The following is a 23,665-nucleotide window of genomic DNA, read 5'->3' as shown; positions in this document are numbered from 1 at the left end:
AGTGGAGAAAAAACAAGATCCTGCAACAAGGCAGGAAGCATAGGATCAAACTAGAATCTTGACCCAGCGTGGGTCCTGACCCCGTAGTGCTCGGCCCACCCGTGCGCACGTGGGCAAAGTCAAGGCTGCGGCCGGTGCAGAGCGGCCCCGGGAGCTGCGGCGCCAGGGCCTCGGCGCCAGGGCCCAGGAGCCTGGGCACCGCCTCCAGCCTGGCCGCTCGTCCTGGGGGGAAAGAGGCGCAAAGCAGGGCCTGGGAAGGGAGGGGGCAGACGGGACGGAGCTCGAGGGTGCAGTCCCTCAGGGAGGGGCAGGCAGAAATGAAAGCACCACATCAGTGTTACTTCATTAGGTTTCTGTGTGATAGCTGCTTAATAAATCAGTGTATGATTTGCGAACACTGATGTTTTGTTTCTCTTCAATTGATTTCTTCCTTTTCGAAATGCCAAGTTAAACAATCCATTCAAGTTGTGTAAAAATAATAACATGTTCAGGATGACCGGGTAGTTATAATATGGACAGGGACTCTCTTCATAGAATATTCTAAATACAAATGGTACAAACACCAGTTACCCAAATGTTGTGTGGCTAGGGACTTTGCCTGACTTGGGGGTTGCTAAGTAACAGAAGCTTCCAAATGATATTCACATGAGGTCTGTGGTGTGGATATGCTGATTTAAGTGATCATTAATGCTCACTGTGAATGAAGGGATAATGCATGCTTTATCTCCAACTACCAGCAATTTTCTTGATCTTAAAAATATAATTTTGCCCCAATCCTAAGGGGAAACGTGATATAAAATTGATTGCAACCTATGACTGAACTTTTCCCAGATTTCCATTAGCAGCCAGTCATGGTTCCTTTTTCTATATCAAATTTAATCTGTAAAAGGAGGAAATTTCCAAACACATAAGAGAAAACATTAGCTGCGTTGTAAAACCTTTCATTAAATTCATCTGAATAATAGATTGTTTCTAGGTAATGCTGGTTGAGAGGGAAATTCTATATCACTATAGCAGCCCTTCATCTTTGAATTAAAGGACACTTTCAGCTCCAATGGTGAATAAAAACACCGAGACTGCCCTTTTATGAAACAGCTCTACAGAAAATGTCTTTGTTCCTTAGCTTGAGCTCTGAACATTGAGATACAAATTTGAGGGAGTAACGCAGCTATTCACGAAAACATATAATTTATGTGTCAATTATTTAAAATATTGAGTCCAAATCATAGAAATACATTTTTAATGGCTTAAATTAGCTGGATAATTCCCTAAATTACCAACTTTATTCTGTGTGTGGAGACAGTTTCAGTCAAAGCTTTTAGAGTAACACGAATTTTAATTTTAGTAAGAATGAAAGTAAAATTCTGCTTTGATTTGGGGAGTATAATTTTAATCATTTCAAAGGTAATGAAAGATAATTATAGTACCTTAATAGGATTAAATAAAAAGTTCCCTTGTGAAAATTACTGAGAGAATAAAAAATAATAGAAATTTAACTTTATTTTACTAAACTTTTACATTTAGTTTCACTTAAAATTTTTCTTTATAGTTTTATATAAACATTAATTAAGTTAGACCAGTAGTTTTCAAAATTTAGGTATCAGAATGATCTAAAGAGTTTGCTAAGGCACAGACTTAGCAAACTCTTTAGATCTGTATTTCTGTATTTCTGAATTAGCTGTTCTGGTGTAAGGCCCAAGAACATGTTATCTCAAACATGTATCTCAAACATGTTGTAAGGTGATGCTAATGGTCTCACACTTGGAGAATCACTGACTTAGACAATCCGGCTAATGCTGATCCAATAGGAGAAAAAAAAGCCTAATTACTCAGTGTAATAATAACATTCATTCCCATTAAGTACTTACTATTTGCAAAATGTTGGGGATACCGACCATGAACTAGAGCTGAACAAATTAAAAACACAGAATAGCCCTGGCTGGTTTGGCTCAGTGGTTGGGGCACTGGCCCTCAGACTGAAGGGCCCCAGGTTTGATTTTGGCCAAGGGCCCGTGCCTCGGTTGCAGGCTCGATTCCTGGCCAGGTTGGGGAGCTTGCAAGGAGGCAACCAATCGATGTGTTTCTCTCACATCAGTGTTTCTTTCAATCTCTCTCTCCCACTCTCTCTGGAAAACAATGGAAAAAAATATCCTTAGGTGAAGATTAAAAACAAAAACTAACACAAAATGCATTCAGTTTCTGTTTGGAAGGATATTGTTAAATTCAAATTTTTTTAAAATCAAGAGGTTTTTTGTGAAAAGCAATATAGAGTTACCACAAAAAATAAAAACTGGAGCTGCCTTATGACCCAGCGATTCCAATTTTGGGAATTTATCTGAAGAAACCCAAAACACTAATTCAAAAGAATATATGCACCCCTAGATTCACTGGAGTGTCATTTACAGTAGCCAAGACCTGGAAACAGCCCAAGTGCCCACCAGTAGATGAGTGGATAAAAAAACTGTGGCACTTTTACACCATGGAGTACTACTCAGCTGTAAAGAAGGAAATGCTGCCCTGGCAGGGTGGCTCAGGTGGTTGGAGCATCGTCCTATACACCAAAAGGTTTAGAGTTCATTTGACTCCTGGTCATTTGATTACATACCTAGGTTGCAGGTTTGATTCCTGGTCAGGGCGAGTATGGAAGGCAACTGATAGATGCTTCTCTCTCACATTGATGTTTCTCTCTCTCCCCCTTTCTCTTTAAAAATCAATGAAAAACATATCCTCAGTGAGGACTGATTAAAAAAATTAAATAAGGAAATCTTATCCTTTGCAACAGCATGGATGGATCTGGAAAGCATTATGCTAAGTGAAACAAGCCAGTCAGAGAAAGACAAGTACCAAATGATCTCACTTACATGTAGAATCTAATGAACAAAGTAAACTAACAAAATAATAAGAAAAATAAGTTTTCTCAATCTCCCTCAAGATATTTTTAACAAATTCTAATATGTGTGTCGTGTGTGTGTGTGTGTGTGAGAACCAGGCTGGTGATTCTAGATTCCTGCTAAGAAAGAGAAGAAATATAAAACTCAATTATTGTTTACATAATTTAAAATGAAGCTTAAAAAAATTTCATTTGAAAGAATAAAGGCAACATTGTACATAATTTAAAATGAAGCTTAAAAAAATTTCATTTGAAAGAATAAAGGCAACATTTTCTTAAACTTGACAATTAACTTTGAAATTAATAGGGTAAGCTAGAATACTTAATTTGGTTATTTTCCACAGTGTACAAATATTTCATAGCACCAGATATATTAGAGCAAAACAACAACAAAAAACAATAACAGAGAACTCGTTTTCCCATTGCTATTATTTCCTTTAGCTGTGGCTTCCTTCTACTTGGTAGGAAAAGCACAGTTTTCTTTTCGAGTCTGTATCATTTCTATTTTTTAGATTGCAGAGTTTTTACAGAAGCCATCAGTGAGATAAATATTTTAACTATATCTTTTACTTGGTATTTATACTAGTTACATAGCAATTTGTTCACTCAGTTGTACGGTATTTATCAATTTGATAGATATACTTATCAAAATAATACTCTCTACAGTACTTGCTTCATTCCAGGGACATAAGTCATCCATATGCGGCTGGTCCTATATCATCAACAAAGGATAAGTTTGTGAAAAACTAGGTCTTCCTAGAGAAAGCTATTCCCTTTTCCTGTGTAGAGTTCCTAACCCTGAAACTAAATAGCTGTCCTGAGAAATGATCCACCACTTCATTCAATTCAAAACAAGTCTCTAGGTGTCCATAACGCAGGCAGCCCCATCCATCACAGCCCTTCTTTATGATCCATCTTTTCTACCGTGCGTTTAGCTCCTTTTCTTTCACTTCATCTTCTCAGTTTATACTTCTTTTTCTTTTGTGTTTCTTGTGTTGTCACTTCACTTTTTTTCTTCTTTATTTTGTCTACAGTTCAGAAGAGACATTTAAATTTACAGGCACACACATCTTCTCAGTTGCCTTTTCCCTATTCTCTCATTTAAATCCCACCTCTAGGGGGCCCTCTTGGGGGCACAAAGACACATGCACACTCCTTATTTAGATAAGGCATTAGATATTTTGAAGGTAAATGCTTCTGCAAAAAATATATCTCGACATTTAATTTTTTTTAATTTCTTTTTTTTTTGGTTTATTGTAATGTCCACTCCTGGAACAACTTTGGAAATAGCCAATAACATTATTTTCTACAATTCTAATAAGTTACACTAAGTTACACTCGAAGAAAAAAAATCAGCAGGAGTTTGCCAAAGATCAGACATAATACAAAGTAGAAATGATCTAGAATCAGAAGTTACCAAGCATAATTTGTCTCTCATTTTTCTGCCTGATCTAACAATCAACTCTTCAAAAACTGACACCAAGTAAAAGGAAATTTAGAGTCTATAATGATAGAGGGGTATAATCTAAACCTAATATACTGGCTATAAATAATGGGCCTTTGCAATGCCCTGGAAACAGTTTTACCTGCATATTTATACTGTCTTCAATGATTCCCTGTATGAGTGACAGCTGCAGCGTGGGGGAACCATCCGTGTTCACAATATAAGAAACGATCTCTGCTAAATTTGCCATCACTTGCACATGAGATACTATTTTAATCACAGTATAGAGTAGCATAGATAATGTATTATATCCTAGAAAACTGCTGTATAGGTTATCTTCCATTCAAGGTCAAAGTTTCAATTTTCCATTTGCATTGTAGTTTGAAATCAATACTTTATTTATTTAAAAAAAATCCCCTCTCTGCCATACTGCTGATACAACCTTCCCCTTTTCACTTTCATCCATTTGATGAACAATGCAAGGCAACCATTCTATGGAAAAAATAATTCGTGAAAACAATGAAGAAACAAAGCCAGGCATCCCCCAAACAGATGATCTTATTAACATTTATGACCAAACTACAGGCTGACTTTACCTAAAGTATACTCTCAGGAATCATTCAATGATGACTGAATTTGTTGTGAGCAATATAAGAAAGCAAAACAGTCATCAACTTAAAATTTAGCAAAACTAGTACTGGTAGAGCTGAATAATTTGACTAGGCCAATCTCTGGAGGGAAAAACAAGTAAAAAAGTTACTCCACAAATAAGTACCAGGTCTTGATCATTTCACAGAAGAATGAAACTTAACTTTTAAATCTAGATGATATCTAAACTGTTTAAATAATTCTGTAGCATAGAAAATAGAGAAGAAACTCCAGGTTATTTTTTGAAGGAATTATAATGTTGATACCAATACCTGATGAAATTGCACATACACATAAAAATATTACAGAATCCGTAATAAATATCAATGCAAACATTTTAAATTAATTTTAGATAAAATAATCCAACAGCATATTACAAAATAAAATACATCATGTCCAAATGTGGTTCCTTTCAGAGATGCAAGGATGATTTCATATTAGTAAACTCCATTTATAAAACTTACCATAAAAACAGACAAGTGCACTCATTTCTACAGATGCTGAAAGGCAATTTACTAATTTCAGCACCCATTCTTAATAAATATAAGTGAGTGGAAACTTTCTCAAAATTATAAAACACATACAATTCATCCCATATGCCATCATTTCAATTAATGATGAACATATGACGTGGACAAGAAAATCAGAAATAAGGCATGATGCTCACCAACATCTTTTTAATGATACGTTGGGGCTAATAGTAAAATTAGACAAGAGAAAACTATTATAGGTATAAGAATTGGAAAGGAAAATGTAAAGCAATCTCTATTTGATATCATAAAATACTTGAAAAACTCACGAGAGTCAATGAATAGGCCACTGCAAACTAAGACATTTCACTAAGCGAGTAGAATATTATATGAACCTACTAAATCCATAGACGTAAAAATAGGAAACAGAATAATAGCAACGACAAAGAAATTAAATGTCAAGTAGCACAAAAAACAGTGAAGAAGTTTTAAAAACATGCCTAAAAACACAAAGATTAGACTTAAAAACTAAATATGTAAAATATATAATTTTGCATAGAATGACTCAACAGCACAAAGTTTTCAATTTCCTTCCAATTAATTTATAAATACCGAAGGAATTTTTTTCTATCCAGATGAGTTGTTTCTAAAGTTCATCTAAAATGTTAAACAAGAAATAACTCTAAACCCCTGAAAATGAATATCAAAAAGAGCATTTTCTATCAGGTGTTAAGTCTATATTAAAAACGTGAATTCTGAAGGATAAATAGAACAGAATCAAGGTGAGAAACCGACTAAAGTACACAGGAAGTTTAGCATGTGATAAAGGTGGCATCTCAAATTCCTGGTGAAAAGATAGACTTTCTAATCAATAAAAAGGTGATAGCCATTGATAAAATGATAAATTAAATTGATACCTTGCATTATAAACCAAGCTAAACTTAAATGCACTGGAGATCTTAAAATATAAAACCATAGAAGTTCCTGGATAAAAATGAATTTACTTACAACCTTGGAATGGTTAAAGCTTTTCTAATAGAGCTCAAGAATTCAGAATTCACAAGGAAAAAGGTTGATAAATTTAGCCATATTACAAAAAATGCCTCTGCATGACAAAAATCAGGAAAAAAGATAAAAAACAAATTATTTGCTGGAGAAGTGATTTGTAACTTATTCTAGAATTTTAAAGAAGAGAAAAAGCAAAAAAAAGTATACAAAAAATGGACAGTTGACAGAAAAACATGTCTATATGTAGTGCTTAAATATATGAACCTCACTCATAATAATGGAAGGTTGATTCACTATTAGTATTGCTTTGGGGGAAAGGTCTAATATATTGTTTGTAACAGTGTAAATGGTTCAAACCATAAGGAGGGGAGTCTGATAGCATGTATCTAAAAAGATTACATATGCGTGTACATTTTGACCCAAGAATCGCACTTATAAAACCTACCCTGAAGATACTTTTATCCAAAAATACACATATACATATATGAAAACATATGTGCATAATTCATTCTGGCGTTATTTGTAATAGCCAAAGTTGGGAAACACCCTAAATGTCTATCAATAGGGGACTGGTTGAATTTACTATGGTATATAGAAGTCAAATGGCTTTAAAAGCAACTGATTGATTCCATAAGGCAACAAAGTGTAACTTCATCTTTGGCTTTTTCTATGGAAAGTTATTTTATTTAAAATGTAAAAATATTTTGAGAATTGAAATATGTAAATGAAGAGTGTATTAAAATGATCAAAGAGCGGAATATCAAGAACATTATACACATGTTACTTTTACTTACGGTTGATGGTTTTGACTGGTAATATTGGGTTTACCCTCTCTGGGGAAGCAGCATTTTCCTCATCTGTCACATATTCAAAATTAATGATGAACATCATAGCCACACCCTCTTGGTTTTTCACTGGAATTATGTGAGTGTTGCAAATGAAAGTGGACCCTGAGAAATGAAAGAGGAGTGCTGCGTTAAAAATATGCCAACATTTAGAAGTATCAGTAATATTAAACTTTTAAAGAAACCCTATAGAATTTTCTCTTAAATGATATTTAAAATTAAATTAAAAATACTTTAATTTTTTTCTCATTGTAGATGCTTTTATCGCAATAAATAATACAGTTACATGTGAAGCCTCCACATCATGAATTTGCATACCCTGAATTATTCTTCTTTCCCAGGGTAGCCACCACACTAATTTCACATACATTATTCCCCTCCAATTTTCACTATAATTAAATACTAATTATCATTTCATAAACAACTGTACTCTTTTCTATTTTAAAAGATTATATAAATGGAACCATACAGTACATGTCATTTACAATTGGCATTTTTTCAATTATAGTTGATATTCAATATTATTTTATATTAGTTTCAGGTGTACAGCATAGAGGTTAGACATTTACATAATTTACAAAGTGACCCCCCATAAGTCTAGAACCCACCTGGCACTTATTATAATATTATTGACTGTATGCCGTATGCTGTACTTTACACCCCCTTCATTATTTTGCAACTACCAATTTGTACTTCTTGAAAAAATACTTTGATTTTTAATTTCATATTTTATTGCATGTATATTTACTGAAAATATGCACAAAATTTGCCATAAAGTATTAACCAGCAAATTCAGGTGCTAGATTATGGAATAACAGAATATCAATTCTCATTTTTCACTCCCACCACTGTAATAACTAGTATGTGAAAAAAGTCATATTCTCTAACTTTCTAGGAAAAAACTCTTAGCCTTTCCTTACATACTTTGCTTAAATCTGAATCTATGTAAAATATATGTGTATAAACAATAAAGATAACTCATTTTGTGTTATTTTGATTTCAGCATTAAGGGAATGATTTCCTTTTTCTCATTTACTTTCTTGGGCATAAACTAGTAAATTACTGACTTTGTCTCACATATGTTCCAACAATTGTTTTCTTTTTTTGTGCAAAAGCCCAAATTATAATAATTTTATTTGGTTTGTAATCTGTCAGCAAAAAAGAACAAAAGTTTGTCTATATTATTGTGTTAATTTGATCTCTTCAACCAAAACAATGAAATTATTTTATACACACAAATATAAGGTTATTAGATATATTTTATTAGAATCATCCAGAAATTATCAAAGGGACGACTCAGGTTACAATCAACTACCACTGCCCATCTTTGAACAGAAAACCCAAGATCCAGGATTTAGAGACTATAGTCAAGAAATTAACTTATTTTAAATCAATTGACTTCCGATTGCCTTCTTGGGTCTGACTTTTAAAACGAAGTATAACCACAAAGCATTTTCCTTATATTTTTATCATCTGAATATTTTTATTGAGGTATAATTAAAATATGACATTATATTAGTTTCAGGTATACAACATCATGATTCAATATCTGTACACATTGTGAAATGATCACCAGCGTCTAGTCAGCATCCATCACCAAACAGTTAAATATTTTTCTTTCTGTTCCTGTTCTTTAGGATCTACTCTCTTAGCAACCGTTTAAATGTGCAATACAGTATTATTATTAACTATATAGCTACATGCTGTATATTACATCCATTACTTATTTATTTTGTAGCTGGAAGTTTGTAACTTCTGACACCCTTTGCCCATTTTGTCCACCTCTCCCACTCCCTTCCCGGGCAACCACCAATCTGTCCTTTGTCTATGAACTTTTGTTGTTGTTACTGTTTGTTTGCTAGAGTCTACATGTAAGTGAGATCATATGGTATTTGTCTTTGTCTGTCTGACTTATTTCACTTAGCATAATGCCCTCAAGGTCTCAAATAATTTTTTTTAGTCATGGTGACAGAAATCTCACAAGTTAGGGATTTGTTTGGGCTCAAAAGTATTGTATGTTTGAACAAAAACCTCAGAAAGAGTCCTCATGCAAGTAATAGTGTGTATTTTGATTGCTTTCATTTTTCCACATTGTTAACTAAATTTATTGGGGTGACGTTGGTTAATACATTTATGTAGGTTTCAAGGGTACAATTCTATAATACATTTGTATATGGCATTGTGCATTTACCACCAAAAGTCAAATTTTTTCTGTCACGGTATATTTGACCCCCTTTACCTTTTATTACCCCCACAACTCCTTTCTCTGGAAACCACCATACTGTTCTCTGTGTCTATGAGTTTTTGTTTGTTTGTTCATCTTTTTTGTTCATCATTTGCTTTCAGTTTTATATCCCACATGAATGAAATCATAAGGTTCTTGACTTTTTCTGTTTGACTTACTTATTTCCCTTAGCATGATAGTCTCAAGACCCACCCACGTTATTACAAATGTCAGTTTCTTGCCACCCTTTCTACTCCCCGCCCATCGTTTACTTTTTTCTGCGTTACTCCAGGCCCCCAAACAGCTGACTTCTTTGGCTTTCTTGACTCTCTGGCTCTCTTGGCCTCTGGGCTCTGGATGTATTTGGTTAATGGGAGGCACTGACAAGATATAGGAGGGTAGGAAGGTGAAACAGGTGGTGCCCCCAACCTTGCCATGGCCACAGGTTCTGGAGGGCGGCCCCTTCCAAGACTGGTAATGGTTCCTGGCCAATGCTAGGCCCTGGCTGCCTAGAAGTTCTGCAGTGGCTCTTGTAACCCTTTTCAGACCTCTGCAAATGTCCTAAACTTGCTTCTCTTTAATGCCGCTGGTGTCCTGCCAGGACCCCGCTCATATACCTCTCCCCTGAGCTTCCTACAGTGAGGGTGGGCCCTTTTTGAGAAGTCAGGAAACCTGATAAAAGTCACTAAACCCCCAGAGACAATGTTCAGCCCAATTGCTTTTTAAAAGAAATTATTTTTATTATTTTAAGTATTACAGATGACCCCCCTTTTCCCCCATTGATCCCCTCCACCCTGCATCCACCCCACCCCTAGGCTTTCCCCATACCAATGTCTGTGTCCATAGGTTATGCATAAAAGCATATAAGTTCTTTGATGAATCTCTCCCCACCCATTCCCCCACCCCTGCCTTCCCTCTGAGGTCCTTCAGTCTGTTCCATGCTTCTATGTCTCTGGATCTGTTTTGTTTATCAGTTTGTTTTGCTGATTATATTCCACATAGGAGTGAGATCATGTGGTATTTGTCTTCCTCTGACTGGTATATTTCACTTAGCATAATTCTTTCCAGGTCCCTCCATGCTGAGCCAAAGGATAAAAGATCCTTCTTCTTTACAGCTGCGTAGTACTCCATGGTGTAAATGTGCCACAGCTTTTTTCCCCACTCATCTACTGATGGGCACTTGGGCTGTTTCCAGATCTTAGCTATTGTAAACTGCGCTGCTGTGAACATAGGGGTACATAAGTTCTTTCTGATTAGTGTTTCAGGATTCTTAGGATATATTCTCAGAAGTGGGATCACTGGGTCTAATGGCAGTTTATTTTTTCTTTTTAAACAACTAGTTGAGATGGCTTTGACTCTTGAGGATAGTGATGTTTCAATTTAGAGTCAGGAGCAGGTTGGGAGCAAGGTGGGATGGGCATAAACTTCAGGGGGAGATTCAGGAAAATTAAAGGACGCCATGAGGCTGGAGACATGGGCAAAGGCAAATAGAAAGATGTAGTTGGGGGCCCAACATTCAGGAAGGCCAGTGGATGCTAATATTCCAAAATTGTGCCCCATCTATGGTTTGACTGTTAAAAACAAAATGAGTATGAGAAAATTCTTTCCTTTCTCTTCACTTCTGTAACATGGTGTCTGCTGCCAGAGCTGAGAACCAAGGCTACTATTGCTATAGCTTGAGACATCACAGGTTGAGGGTGGGCCTGGAGATCTGATTATTATTTATGAAATTATTTATATGGGTGAACATATTCTAAGTTCCAAGGAACTCATTTACAATAACACTTTTAGAACACAGATTTTGCAAGTTGGAGAAGCATATGTGTTAGTTATGATTCACATTTTGAAATGTGGATAGCCTCCCAAATTTGTAATGTGGAAGACCTTATTTATAATTAATTTCATACTTTCCACAAATGTGTTCATGGTTTTACTGATGTGGCAAAGTGTGTTTTAAGAATGACAGGCTGCACCTTCATAGTCTTCCACTACATCTTTAATTTATTTAATAAAATAGTGAGCTAGAACACTTGTCACAGTTTCCATGGTAACAAGCAGGATAACTTTAGTAAACAGAGAATAAGCAATTTAAGACTGTTCCATTAGAACTAAAAATAGAAGTGCTTCAGGGCAGGCATCACACTACAAATTGGTTAAACAGAGAGTCTGTGGAGATGCTAGAAATAGTCATTATGTATTTTGCTAATGAACCAAAATACATATTGATTTTAACACTTAAAATACACGTCTTGGGTCATTAAGAGTATACTTGTGAATTTGCAGATTTGTTACTTAGTAGTTTAAAATTTCAACATTTGAGGTACACTGCTGACTGTACAGGAAAACATAAAGTGCAGATTTGTGATAAATCAACAGATAAAAGATATGAAGATAGAGATCTAACAGGTTTATAATAGAGCAGAGTAATTTTGCTTCTGGTAGTTAAGGGGCAAAAATCACTTTTTCAAAACTAATGCTTGTAAATTTATTGTCTGATGCTAACAAATAATAAAAATACAGTGCTTTATATAAAAAGTTCATCTATATGCATTGGCCCCAAAGCATATTGAATAAGTATAATTAATCTGAGATTTATTGCCCACTATCATTGTTTCCTGCATGTTTCTATTAAGCAACATATCTCCTCTAAAATCCATTGAAGACTCTCATTTCTCTTTTTTTCTCTTTTAGTGTTTGGATTTAATGTCTCCATCAATCTTTCATAGCCTCCTGGAAAGCAGATATTGAAAAGAAGTACATGGAATTTAGAAAAAACCGGGAAATCAAATACATTTTATAGGGTAAAAACACTTTAGCTTGCATAATTCTACAAATTCTAAATTCTGTTAAGATATTGCTTTGTAAAGTAACATTATCCTAAGAGGTTACTACAGTATGCTTCTAAATATTTTTATTGAATGCAAAATTGAGAACAAGAGACATGGAAAGATAATTCAGCCTACACTAATCTAGCAACGAAGGAAAAAAAGTCACATTCAATAATGCATAAATAAGGGAACTGAAAAGTCTCAAATAAAAAGTTTAGTCCTTGTTAAAATGAACCTTGTATTCCAATAAAATTGTATGTAAATAAGATTACTTATAACATTATCCAGTAATTATAAAATTATATATGCAATTTTGCTAATGTTATTTAGAATCAGGTTCATTTCCCTGTTGTCTCCTGAGTGAAAACATTCTCCACGTGGGAAAGGATGGGTAGGAGGAGCAGTGCTCATTGAAATAAAATGTTTAGAATGTTAATTTGAACTGTCAGCACAGTGCACGGGGCTAAGAGAAGGAAGCATCGCAGGTGGAGAGCATGATAAACTGCACGAATCCAGCCGGTGGGCACAGTGAGTACTGACAAAAGATCATGGAACTGCAGCTAACTTCTTTTAAGAGATACTTTGCTAGACTAGTGTCTATGAAACTGTTTGGAATGAATTCAAAAGTAAGTGAGAATAGAAGTGTACATAATTATAGAAAATTCTTTAGAAGTGTTTTACTGAAAAGGTGTACAGAAACCTGGGGTGATAGCGGAAGATTTGGAGGTGATCAGATTTTGCATATTTAGGTGAGAGATATTGTAGCATATTAATATATAAATGGATTGTTTCAAATTATTCGATTTTATTTTTTATTGCATAAAGTCCTATCAGTTAGTAAAACTCAATAAAAGTTTAACTCTACCCCAAGACATGGCAATTTTATATTTTTTTGCTCCCCTTGGCTAAGTGCAACTCAATTCAGTGTGAATTGACTTTCCATGTGCATAGTATCTGTAGATAACGGTGTATAGCCTGTTGTTTTAGAGCACCAGCTCTCCAAGCAGACTGTATGAATATGAATCTTGGCTCTATCTTTTACCTGCTGAGTAAATCTCAGGTGACTCACTGAATGATTTTCTAAATCTAAATGCATTCCAGTTTATCTATCTGTACAATGGGGATAATCCCTATTTTATAGAATTGTTTTGGAATCTAAATGAGTTAATACCTGTGTACAAAAGTATTGAATAAGGTGCTCTTTATCTCAGTTTTCACTGATATGATATTATAATATAATAGATAGCAGATAACTAAAGTGAAAGTGACTCCCTTACACTCCACAAATGTGGATTTACACAGGAAACAGCTCCAGAAGCTTTATATCAATGATGTAAACTAGTCTGGGAGCGACGAGGAGAAAGGATGAGTGGATTGGGACAGAGGTTTCCTTGGAGAGGACAGTCCTATTGTTGTGAGTTTCCCTCCTTCCTACCCGTAGGAACTGCCACTTTCCAAGGCCAGACTTAGTGAGACTTTAAAGTCCATTCTAAGATCTTCCACATGTGCTCCCTGCAGTTGGAAGACAAAATGGGCATTTGAAAGTTAATGTGGATGAAGATTAGGCTGTTGGGGGCCCCAGCCCTGGGTATATAGCATGCCACAGGGGACAAGCTCTCTGCTTCTGTAACAGAGACAAAGGACGATTATTATTTAGACTGGTGGGTGTGCTCAAGTGTTGGTAGAAGGGCCTCATAGTCAAGTCTCCTAGATCAGGAGTAGAATATCTTGGACTGAGAGTGGGCATGGGGGTACTGGTGGGATCAGGGATGAGGGGACTCCAGAGGAAGAGACAGCTGGTGAACTACCTGATGCTGGGGCCAAGGAGGGAATAAGCGAAGAGCCCGAGGTGGACGGATAGCAGTGGAGCGGGGTGTGGGAAGTAGATGGGGAGGAAGGGAGGCAGAGTCCCAGCAAGGCCTCTAAAGAGCCCACCCAAGTATCCAGGAGAGACATCAGCTTTGACCACCTGCAGAGAAGGCAAACATGCCAGCCAGGTAAGGACTTTCCTGCTCCATTACCTTTCCTCCCTTTCACCTTCTATCTGGAAGGAAGCAAACAGCAACCAGAGTACGAGAAGAAGGTAAAGGGTAGGAGGCTGAGTCTGGCTTCCCGTTGCATTCCAACCTGAAACAGTTTGGGAATTGTAATTTTAGAAATAAGACTGTTTTTTACTACAGAAAGTGACCAGAAGCCTTTTTTCATCTGAGAGAGACCCAGTAAGTTACAGGCATTGAGTAAAACTCAATAACGTGAGCTATTATTTTTGCCTATTTTTGGACAGTTTCCAGAGGGGACAGTTAATTCTCATCTCTCTCTGAAATTTCCCCCAGTCCTTTACCATTCTTGGAACCAACCACAAGCTACATACTTTTTCATATTTTGGGACCAAGTGAAGATTATTCTTCTCTGAGCTGATCGTGTTAGTGAATACCTGTGTGTTTTTATTTCCTTTCTTTTTAGTAGATTGGGGTAGGGGTGGAACTCTTTGAAGATTAAAAAATACCATTAGAGACCTGCCCTAGCAGAAAAACAAAATATGGCAATCTCAGGATACAAAAGCCTCTTTAAAAAAAATTGAATTAAAAAAATTCAAACCAAATATTTAATACATTTCTCAAAACAAACTATCTCCACAGTGCAATTTTGACATAAATCTCAAATTCTTTAATCTACATAGTTAGTAAGAAAATCAGTAAACGTAAGCCTGTTTTAACATGTGCCAACATGCTGTTAAAAAAAATTAAGTCAATGTCATTTTCCACGAACACATGTTGGTCATTTTCCCTGCATGTTTGCTAACTCTTCTCCCTCCCCCTATCCTCCACGTCCAAAGAGGGAGCTTAGCTGCTCTTGAATTAAAAAGCCTATTAGAAAGCAAAGGGGACAGCAACGAGCAGAAGGAGAACGCTACCCAGTCATGAGTGACCGCAGCCAAGTGGAGGCACAAGTGAGAAACCAGCAACACTTGTATTTGGCTTTTCTACATCTAATGTTTCCTTTTATTTATTTCTTTCAGTACTTCTTCCATCTTCCTCTGCTCTCTTGAGGCCTCCAAGGTGAAATATGAAGTTCTCCTACTAAAGAGGATCATGAGATATGTTCATTTCTCACAATGACATACCAGGTTACCATTCTTAAGAGCATTATTTTTAAGGAGAGCTGTGAAAAACAACTATCACAAAATGAGCTCTAATGTACCCTCCACGCAGAAGAAATATCTTGTTCGTGACCCTCCAGATACCCCTCAATTCACTCCTTATAACTAAGTAAACACAACAGAGACTTCATCTTCACTCATAAACCACTTCCAGAATTTATCCCGAGGTTTGCAGAATACTAGAGCATGGAAAATATTCCATGTAAAGCACATTTATAAGTAGACTGCAAGCTCTCCAAAGGCGAGATATTATCAATCTATGCACATAGCCCTCGACACATACATGAAACTCAATAAATATTTGTTGAATTAATAATGACTTTTACTTCTCCCTGGCAGTGTGAGATGGTTCAGGAAAAGCTGTTCATAAGAGGTGGCACTCGAGCAGCAATTTGTGACCATGGTGGGTGGTAGCCTGCAGTCTGAAGAACATGAATTTCCAAGTGAAAGAGAGGCCTGGGTACTACAATTTACAAGCTATTTAGCTTCTCTCTGTTCTGTCTTCTTTCTCTGTAGTCTCAGGATAATAGCATATATCCGTTAAAGTCTGAGCAGTAAATGAGATGATACATTTAGAGTACAGTGCTGAGCACAGAGTAGACACTTAATGAACGGTAGCTCACCGGAATGGAACATTTTAATAAAATGTGATAGTTATAGAAACTGGATATGCCCAAAGTGCTACTATTAGAAGAAGCCAAGAAATGCTGGGCCTAAGTTTCTAAGGTCGAGTAGTAGTAAACTTGGAGAAGAAAGTTCCATGGAGAAGAAACGCGTACAATTCAAACCAATTTCACTTTAATAACTGATTATTCAGAAACCACTATATGTCAGGCAATGTTCTAAGCACTGGGGCTTGAGTGGTAAACAAAACAGACGCATATCCTTGCCATTGTATAGTTTACAATCTAGTGGAGTTGAGAGAGACAGATATAAATAAGTAAAATATGTAGTAGATTAAGTGAGAAAAATCATAGAATATTATGGAGAAAATAAAGGAAAGAGAATAGTGAGTGCCAGGAGTTGGGGAAAGTTTGGGCTGACAAAGAAGAGCTATTAGATGGATTGAGAAATGGAACTGATAGTCTCTGGCTGCTCTAAAGACATGAATACATTAAACACTTTATGTTAGTTTATTAGGCAACTTGGTTTAATAGACTAATAGAATACTAGAGCATATAGTGTAGCTGGGCAGTGAGAGATAAGGCTTGAGCAGTAGGAGGTCACGCCCTGATGCTTCCATGTTCTTGAAATTCAGTCTTTTGGTGTTGGAGATACAGTGAATTGTTTCATGTGTGAGAGGACCTTCAGAAGTATTTTAGGGTAGAGACAAGACGTGCGCAGTTTTAGGTACCAATGATGTCTCAAAGAAGAAAAGTAAATTCAAAAGACACAGGAGCTATTTATTTCATGGAGAGACAGGCCCTCGTCAAAGGCCCTTCATGGCAACTAGAACATGGACATTGCCCATTCTCAACCTCTCTCCTGTCCTCAGGCCAGTCCCTGGAGCAGTGAATCTCATGTTCTGTTTGATGGCTGCTGTGACCTTGGACTCCACCAGTGAATCCAGGTGAAGTCATCTGAAGTGGTCTCTACTTTATGTGGATTTACATGAAAGATTTCTGCTGCTTCAGTTTCATACATCTCAATGAGGTTTCATCGGAAACAGTCAATCTTTATTTCCCCATTTGGTTGGGTATTTTGCAGTAAATGTTGACATTTCATTGAACTTAGTCGTCTCAAAAACCATGATGGTGGAGATGGTGTATTCTTTTCACTCTGGTGTCCAAATCCTGTAAGCTGAATCTATGCAGCTTTCTTGTTTCCTTGGGGTGTGTTAAAGGAAAGGGTATTGGCTTTGGTGTCAGATAGGTGAGGGTTAGGATCCCAGCCCCACATGGTACTTAATCCCTTGGTGCTTCACTCATAGATGCTGTAATACCCTGTGTGCTAGGGACGTGTGTTCCTTTTCAGAGCTTCAGGAGAAGTTTCTTTTTCTTCTACACATACCTTGTTGTCAAGAATGCGTTCAACTTAGATCACTTTACATTGACTTCTTGTGAGATCAGAAAGCTGGCTCAATCTCTGTGCTTTCATTGGTGATTTTGCTGTTTACAATGGCCTCCAAGTATCTGAAGTTCTGTCTGGTGTCCCTGAGCACAAGAAAGCTGTGACGTGTCCTCCTTTGGAATTTTTTCAGAGGACACACTCTGCAGTTCTGGGTTGCTGCCTTTGTTCCACTCTTTCGTGGGTGGCCCACAGAGTGGGCTGATGTGACCGCAGAAGCATTCCAAGTGGGTGCTCAACACATTGTAGGCTTGGAGTGCCGGGCGTGGGCCCAGGCCAACCCGAATGCTAGTGTGACCCCAGTCTCTGGCCTTTCCTTAGGTGACTAATGAATGGTGGAGGGAGAGCTTTGTGGATGAGCGTGTTCCTCTGCTCAAGAGTCTCACCCTGTTACCGGTGCCTGCAAACTGGAAACCAGAAATGTGGGATGGGACCAAACAAATGGAAACACTGCTAAAAGAAACTTGCTTAGTGGGGCTTGGAATGCCTGAGGGGGCTGGGAGAGGCCAGGGGGAGCAGGGGGAGACACTGTGGAAAAGATGAGGGTGCATGAAAAGGCCAAATAGCTGAGCAGACGCCAGCCCATCGGAACTTCACTTTCCTCTTCTCGTTTCTGTTTTCCTTTCTCTCTCCCTCCTTTCCCTCCCCTCTTCTCACTCCCAGCCTCCCCTGGCACCCCAGCCCGATCCGTCCCTCCTCTCCCACACGTTCGTAGCTCCCTCATTTCTTCCCTCCCCCAGCAGCCAGCTGAGTAACAGGTGTTTACTGCACGGCACACAGAAGGCCCAAGGGGTGAAGGACCATTTGCTTATTGCTGCTGCCGTAGCAAAATGCCATAAATGTGGTGGCTTGGAACTACATAAATTTATTCTCTCACAGTTTGCCTGGCTTATTTCATTTAGCATAATATCCTCCAGGTCCCTCCATGCTGTCCCAAAGAGTACAAGATCCTTCTTCTTTATAGCTGTGTAGTATTCCATGGTGTAAATGTCCCACAGCTTTTTTATCCACTCATCTACTGATGGGCACTTGAGCAGTTTCCAGATTTTAGGTATTGTAAACTGTGCTGCTATGAACATAGGGGTGCATATATTCTTTCTGATTAGGATTTGGGGATTCTTAGGATATATTCCTAGAAGTGAGGTCACTGGATCATTTTTTGAGGAACCTCCATACTGTTTTCCATAGTGGCTGCACCAGTCTGCATTCCCACCAGCAACGTACTAGGGTTCCTCTTTGTCCACACCCTCGCCAGCACATGTCGTTCATTGATTTGTTGATGGAGCCATTCTGACAGATGTGAAGTGTTACTTCATTGTGGTTTTAATTTGCATCTTTCTAATGATTAGTGACGTTGAGCATTTTTTCATATGTCTCTTGACCATTTGTAAGTCCTCTTTGGAGGAGTGTCTATTCAGATCCTTTGCCCATTTTCTAATTGGATTGTTTGTCTTCCTCTTGTTGAGTCGTATGAGTTCTTTGTACACTTTGGAAATTAACCCCTTATCAGGTGTATTCTTGGCAAATATGTTCTCCTATACCATGATGTTCCTTTGTATTTTGAGGATGTTTCCTTTTGCTGTGCAGAAGCATTTTAGTTTAAACAATAACATTTACCATTGCAACTAAAAAAATAAGATACCTAGGAATAAACTTAACAAAGGATGTAAAAGACCTGTACTTGGAAAACTACAGGACACTGAAAAAAAAATAGAAGAAGATATAAACAAGTGGAAGAATATACTATGATCATGAATTGGAAGGATTAATATCATTAAAATGTCCATACTACCCAACACAATCTATAGATTCAATGCAATTGCTATTAAAATACCAACAACATATTTCACAGAGCTAGAACAAATATTCCAAAAATTTATATGGAACCAAAAAGACCCCAGTCATCTAGAGAAAGAATAACAGAGTTGGAGGGATCACTTTACTGGATGTCAAACTATACTACAAAGCCCCTGTAATCAAAACAGCCTAGTATTCATACAACAACAGACATATAGATCAATGGAAAAGAGCAGAGATCTCAGAAATAGACTTACACCATTATGGTCAGTTAATATTTGACAAAGGAGGCAAGAGCACACAATGGAATAAAGACAATCTCTTCAATAAATGGTGTTGGGAAAATTGGACAGGTACATGCAAAAAAGTGAAACTAGATCACCAACTTACTCCATACGCAAGAATAAATTCAAAATGGGTAAAAGACTTAAATGTAAGTCATGAAACCATAAAAATCCTGGAAGAAAACATAAGCAGTAAAGTCACAGACATCTCACGTAGTGGGCTTTTCACTGATACATCTCCCAGGGTAAGAGAAACAAAGGAAAAAATAAACAAATGGGACTATATCAAACTAATTACTTCTAATTTAAAATGATTTTAAACATTTAGAAAATAGTGAAGCAGTGCCAGAGAGTAGTAGCTCTGTGTAGTTGGACAGATCTGGCTCTGCATTACTTGTTGAATGACCTTGGGCAGATGACTTAATATCCTCAAGACTCAGATTCCTTATCTGTAAAACGAGAAAAGGAAGAGAGTACCCCACCTGATACTGTTACTGAGAAAATGAAATTAGGTAATACATGTAAAGTATTTAGCATGGAGCCTGGAGTATAGAAAGTGAGCAGTAAATGAGTGTTATTATTACTTAGTGGGGTTGGGAAATCAATTTCTCAACTTGAAATGGTGGTTATACTTTCTTCAAATGTTTGATAATGAAATTGAGTCATTCAACTCTCAAAGAGCTTCAGAGATGAACTCATCAGCTTATCCCCTTGCTTTCCGATGAGATGGTTCATCAAATAGCAATTTGAACAGGGTGAGGACATAACAGAGGGAATTTCCTTTTATCACCTAGTGTCTTAAAGTGCGTCTTGTTTACTTTTCAGTGACAAGGCCCTTGGTTTATTTCCTATATTTCTCCTCTCCCTGTGGACTGTCTTACTGTCTTTAAAAAGTATACTGTGTACTACGTCACTTTTACGATAGCAGAACTCGGCTTCTTTTGGCAAGCTCCATAGTCAATAGAATTTGTTATATAATAGAAATGTCTAAAACAATATTTCTCAATTTATTCTAGGAGTTCCATAATCAGTATTTGAAAGCACATTTTAGCAAAAAGGGTAATAATAACAGCTAACATTTATTGGACTCCAGCCCTTGTTCTAGTGGCTTTCCATACACCTTAACTATATTTGCATCTTCATAAAAATTTGGTGATGCGGCCATTCTCTTCCTTATTATGCAGAAGAAAAGTAAGCCATGCACAGTCTCTCCTTTCCCATGGACCTTTGGGCACCTCTTTCCTTCCCACCATTGGGGCAGAATGCTTGGGTTCCAATTCCTTCATTTTAACGGCCCTGATTTCCATGAATTTTTAATCAGGTATATTCTCTTATCTTTTTTTCTTCTTCCATAAACAACCTTTTATATGCAATTTTTATCTTTTATACATTTTTAACTTTTGCAAGGAATGGCTTGTGAATTTAAACTCTTTCCAGGTCTTTCTCTCAGTCTCTCACATTTCTGCAGCCCCCCTGGCTTGGGCAGAATTCCCTTCTCCTGCCACCATCCACTTACCCAGCCCGTGAAACCCCACATTTTATTTTAATCCATTCAGTCTTATACTGCCTTATGACTATTTTTTATCTCCCCTCTTATTTCTTCTTCATCAGCTATGGGCTTTCTAAGAATAAAGGTGCTCTACACTGTTCCTTTGATCCCTAAATATTTTCTTTACTACTACCATTAACAGCATAATTAAAGCATAGCTACTGTTTTCTAAGTGTTTTTTATGTGTCACATATGTCTCATGAAAAAATGATCTTAGAGATTTTTTTCTGTAAATAGCAGAACAGCATTTGACCCAGACCTTCCAGCTTTTACTCTGTCTCTTACATCAGTGTTTCCAAAGCAATGAGTTGTAATAGATGTTACTGGGAAAGGTTTCTCTAATTTATCCAGTTTAGGAAATGTCCTTTAGGAGATGCTCACTGTGTATTATTATATTAGAGGTTTTGAGAAGTTCTAAAAAACCCACTAAGAATATTCACTTAGTTTAATACAGCAGTTTCCAAATTTATTTGACTCTGAAATCCTATTTTAGAGAAATTTGCAATAACATCTAGCTCCTTGAAATGTCATTGGAAAACACTGAATTGTGTTATGCCCCCTCCCTGTTTCAAGAACACCCTTTTTAGAGGGAGGAAAGTAAATATCATAGGTCACTTTGATGCTTATTGGAGAGGGAGGAACTACCTTGAACAAAGGTCTGGGGCAGGGTGGGGAGGGAATGACAAAGGCCATTGTCACCCACTCAATATATTTTTCTTGGTACTGGTCCTGATCTGAGCACTCAGAAAACCAACTAAAGAAGCACTGTCATATTTGATCACATATCTTGCAGTAATGATTTCCCCATAATCTAGCTCTAAGTTGAAAGGCAATCACTAAGCACCGTGGAATACTATGCAGCTGTAAAAAAGAAAGATCTTTTAACCTTTGGCACAGCATGGAGGGAACTAGAAAGTAGCATGCTAGGTGAAATGAGCCAGTCAGAGAAAGACAAATACCACATGATCTCACTGATATGTGGAATATAATAAACAAAATAAACTGATGAACAAAATGAATCCAGAGACATAAAAGCATGGAACAGACTGAGGGTTCTCAGAAAGAAGGTGGGGAGGAGGGAGTAAGTGAGGAGAGATTAATCAAAGAACTTATATGTTTATAAACATAACCCATGGACACAGACATTGGTGTGGGGAAAGCCTGGGGGTGGGATGGATGTGGGGTGGAGGGGATCAATGGGGATAAAAAGGGGACATCTATAATATTTTCAACAATACAGATAAAGAAAAAAAAAGAAAGGCAATTACTAAATAAAACACAATAGAGTGTTTCACATCCTCCATCCAGTTCATACTATTTGACAAAGAATAGTTTTTAGCCCATAAAAGCTCTAACTCAATAATCCATTACTATTCTGTGCCATTTAATTGCAGGAGATAACTTTGACATCTGTAAGGAAACATTTTCTCTGCTTCCTCAGGAGTCTTTCTTTTTCATTTTCGAAATCTGTGCACATGTAAACTTATAATTATTTGTTGACTCTCACTCTTTTCCATTGGCACATTCTCTGTTAACATTTATGCTCAGGTATAAAGTTCTCTTTATACTGATAAACTTGAAAAAAGCAAGTTCAGCTATTTTTCTGTACTTGATACACCACTAATAAATTATTTGAAGATTGAAATTAGAAATAAAAATTCTTACACCTTGTCTGACTCATATATCAGATTGTATCTTAACATGTGCTATTATAATTACCCCTTTCCCAGCCCTGATTTCCATTCAATTTTGGAGCTTTTTGGTTTGAATTAGTGTATTGGAACATATGAGTATTAAAACAAGCTGAGCTAATTTACAGTGCTATACTCAGTATCCCTCAGTATCCTGGCAAGCTAAATCTACATTTGTAATCGGAAACTTCGGGGCTTGTTTGACACAATTTTTAAATACTTTGTAGTTTTTACACACAAGTAAATATTTGGTTATTTGGTTCAATTTTTTTTTTCATAAGACGTAATCATGTTTCCAAGCCTCAAATGTAACCAAAGCCAGGCGACTCCACTAAACTGCCATTCATTCAGAAAAACTGCATTAACACTGAACTGCTGGACTAACTCAGAATAGGTGTGACTCTGCACATCACCATGGTATACACATTACTGTCAAGGTCAAACACAATTAGAATCCTGAGGTCAGTCACCACTGTGTGGATGTCATTGGTAACTAGGGCTGTACATGGCTATATGCGTGGCTTGCTCTGTTCATGGTGTACCCATGAATACTGAAAGAAAATATATATTTTTTACTCTCATTATGTTTGCAACTTTGGAGCAGAACAAAAGTTGTGAATAATGTGAGTTTATGCATATCTTAGAATGAGTAAAACATATTTTAAATTAATAAAATTTAACATGAATGGCCCAGCTGGTGTGGTTCAGTGGTTGAACATCGACCCATGAACCAAGAGGTCACCAGTTTGATTCTAGGTCA

The 23,665-nt window shown here is 37.0% G+C and overlaps 1 protein-coding gene across 1 annotated transcript in view; it reads right to left on the bottom strand.

The window, feature by feature from the left end:
* KCNH7 (potassium voltage-gated channel subfamily H member 7) overlaps positions 1–23,665 on the bottom strand; it is a 391,026-nt gene that overhangs the window by 127,387 nt on the left and 239,974 nt on the right. The window contains exon 3 of the mRNA XM_081143216.1: positions 7,255–7,410. Coding sequence (XP_080999342.1) covers positions 7,255–7,410 — 156 coding nt within the window. The remainder of the gene's footprint in view (positions 1–7,254; positions 7,411–23,665) is intronic.

Source organism: Miniopterus schreibersii, assembly GCF_964146895.1.
Source record: "Miniopterus schreibersii genome assembly, chromosome: 7".
Lineage (NCBI taxonomy): Eukaryota > Metazoa > Chordata > Mammalia > Chiroptera > Miniopteridae > Miniopterus > Miniopterus schreibersii.
This window is presented reverse-complemented; position numbering and strand designations above follow the sequence as displayed.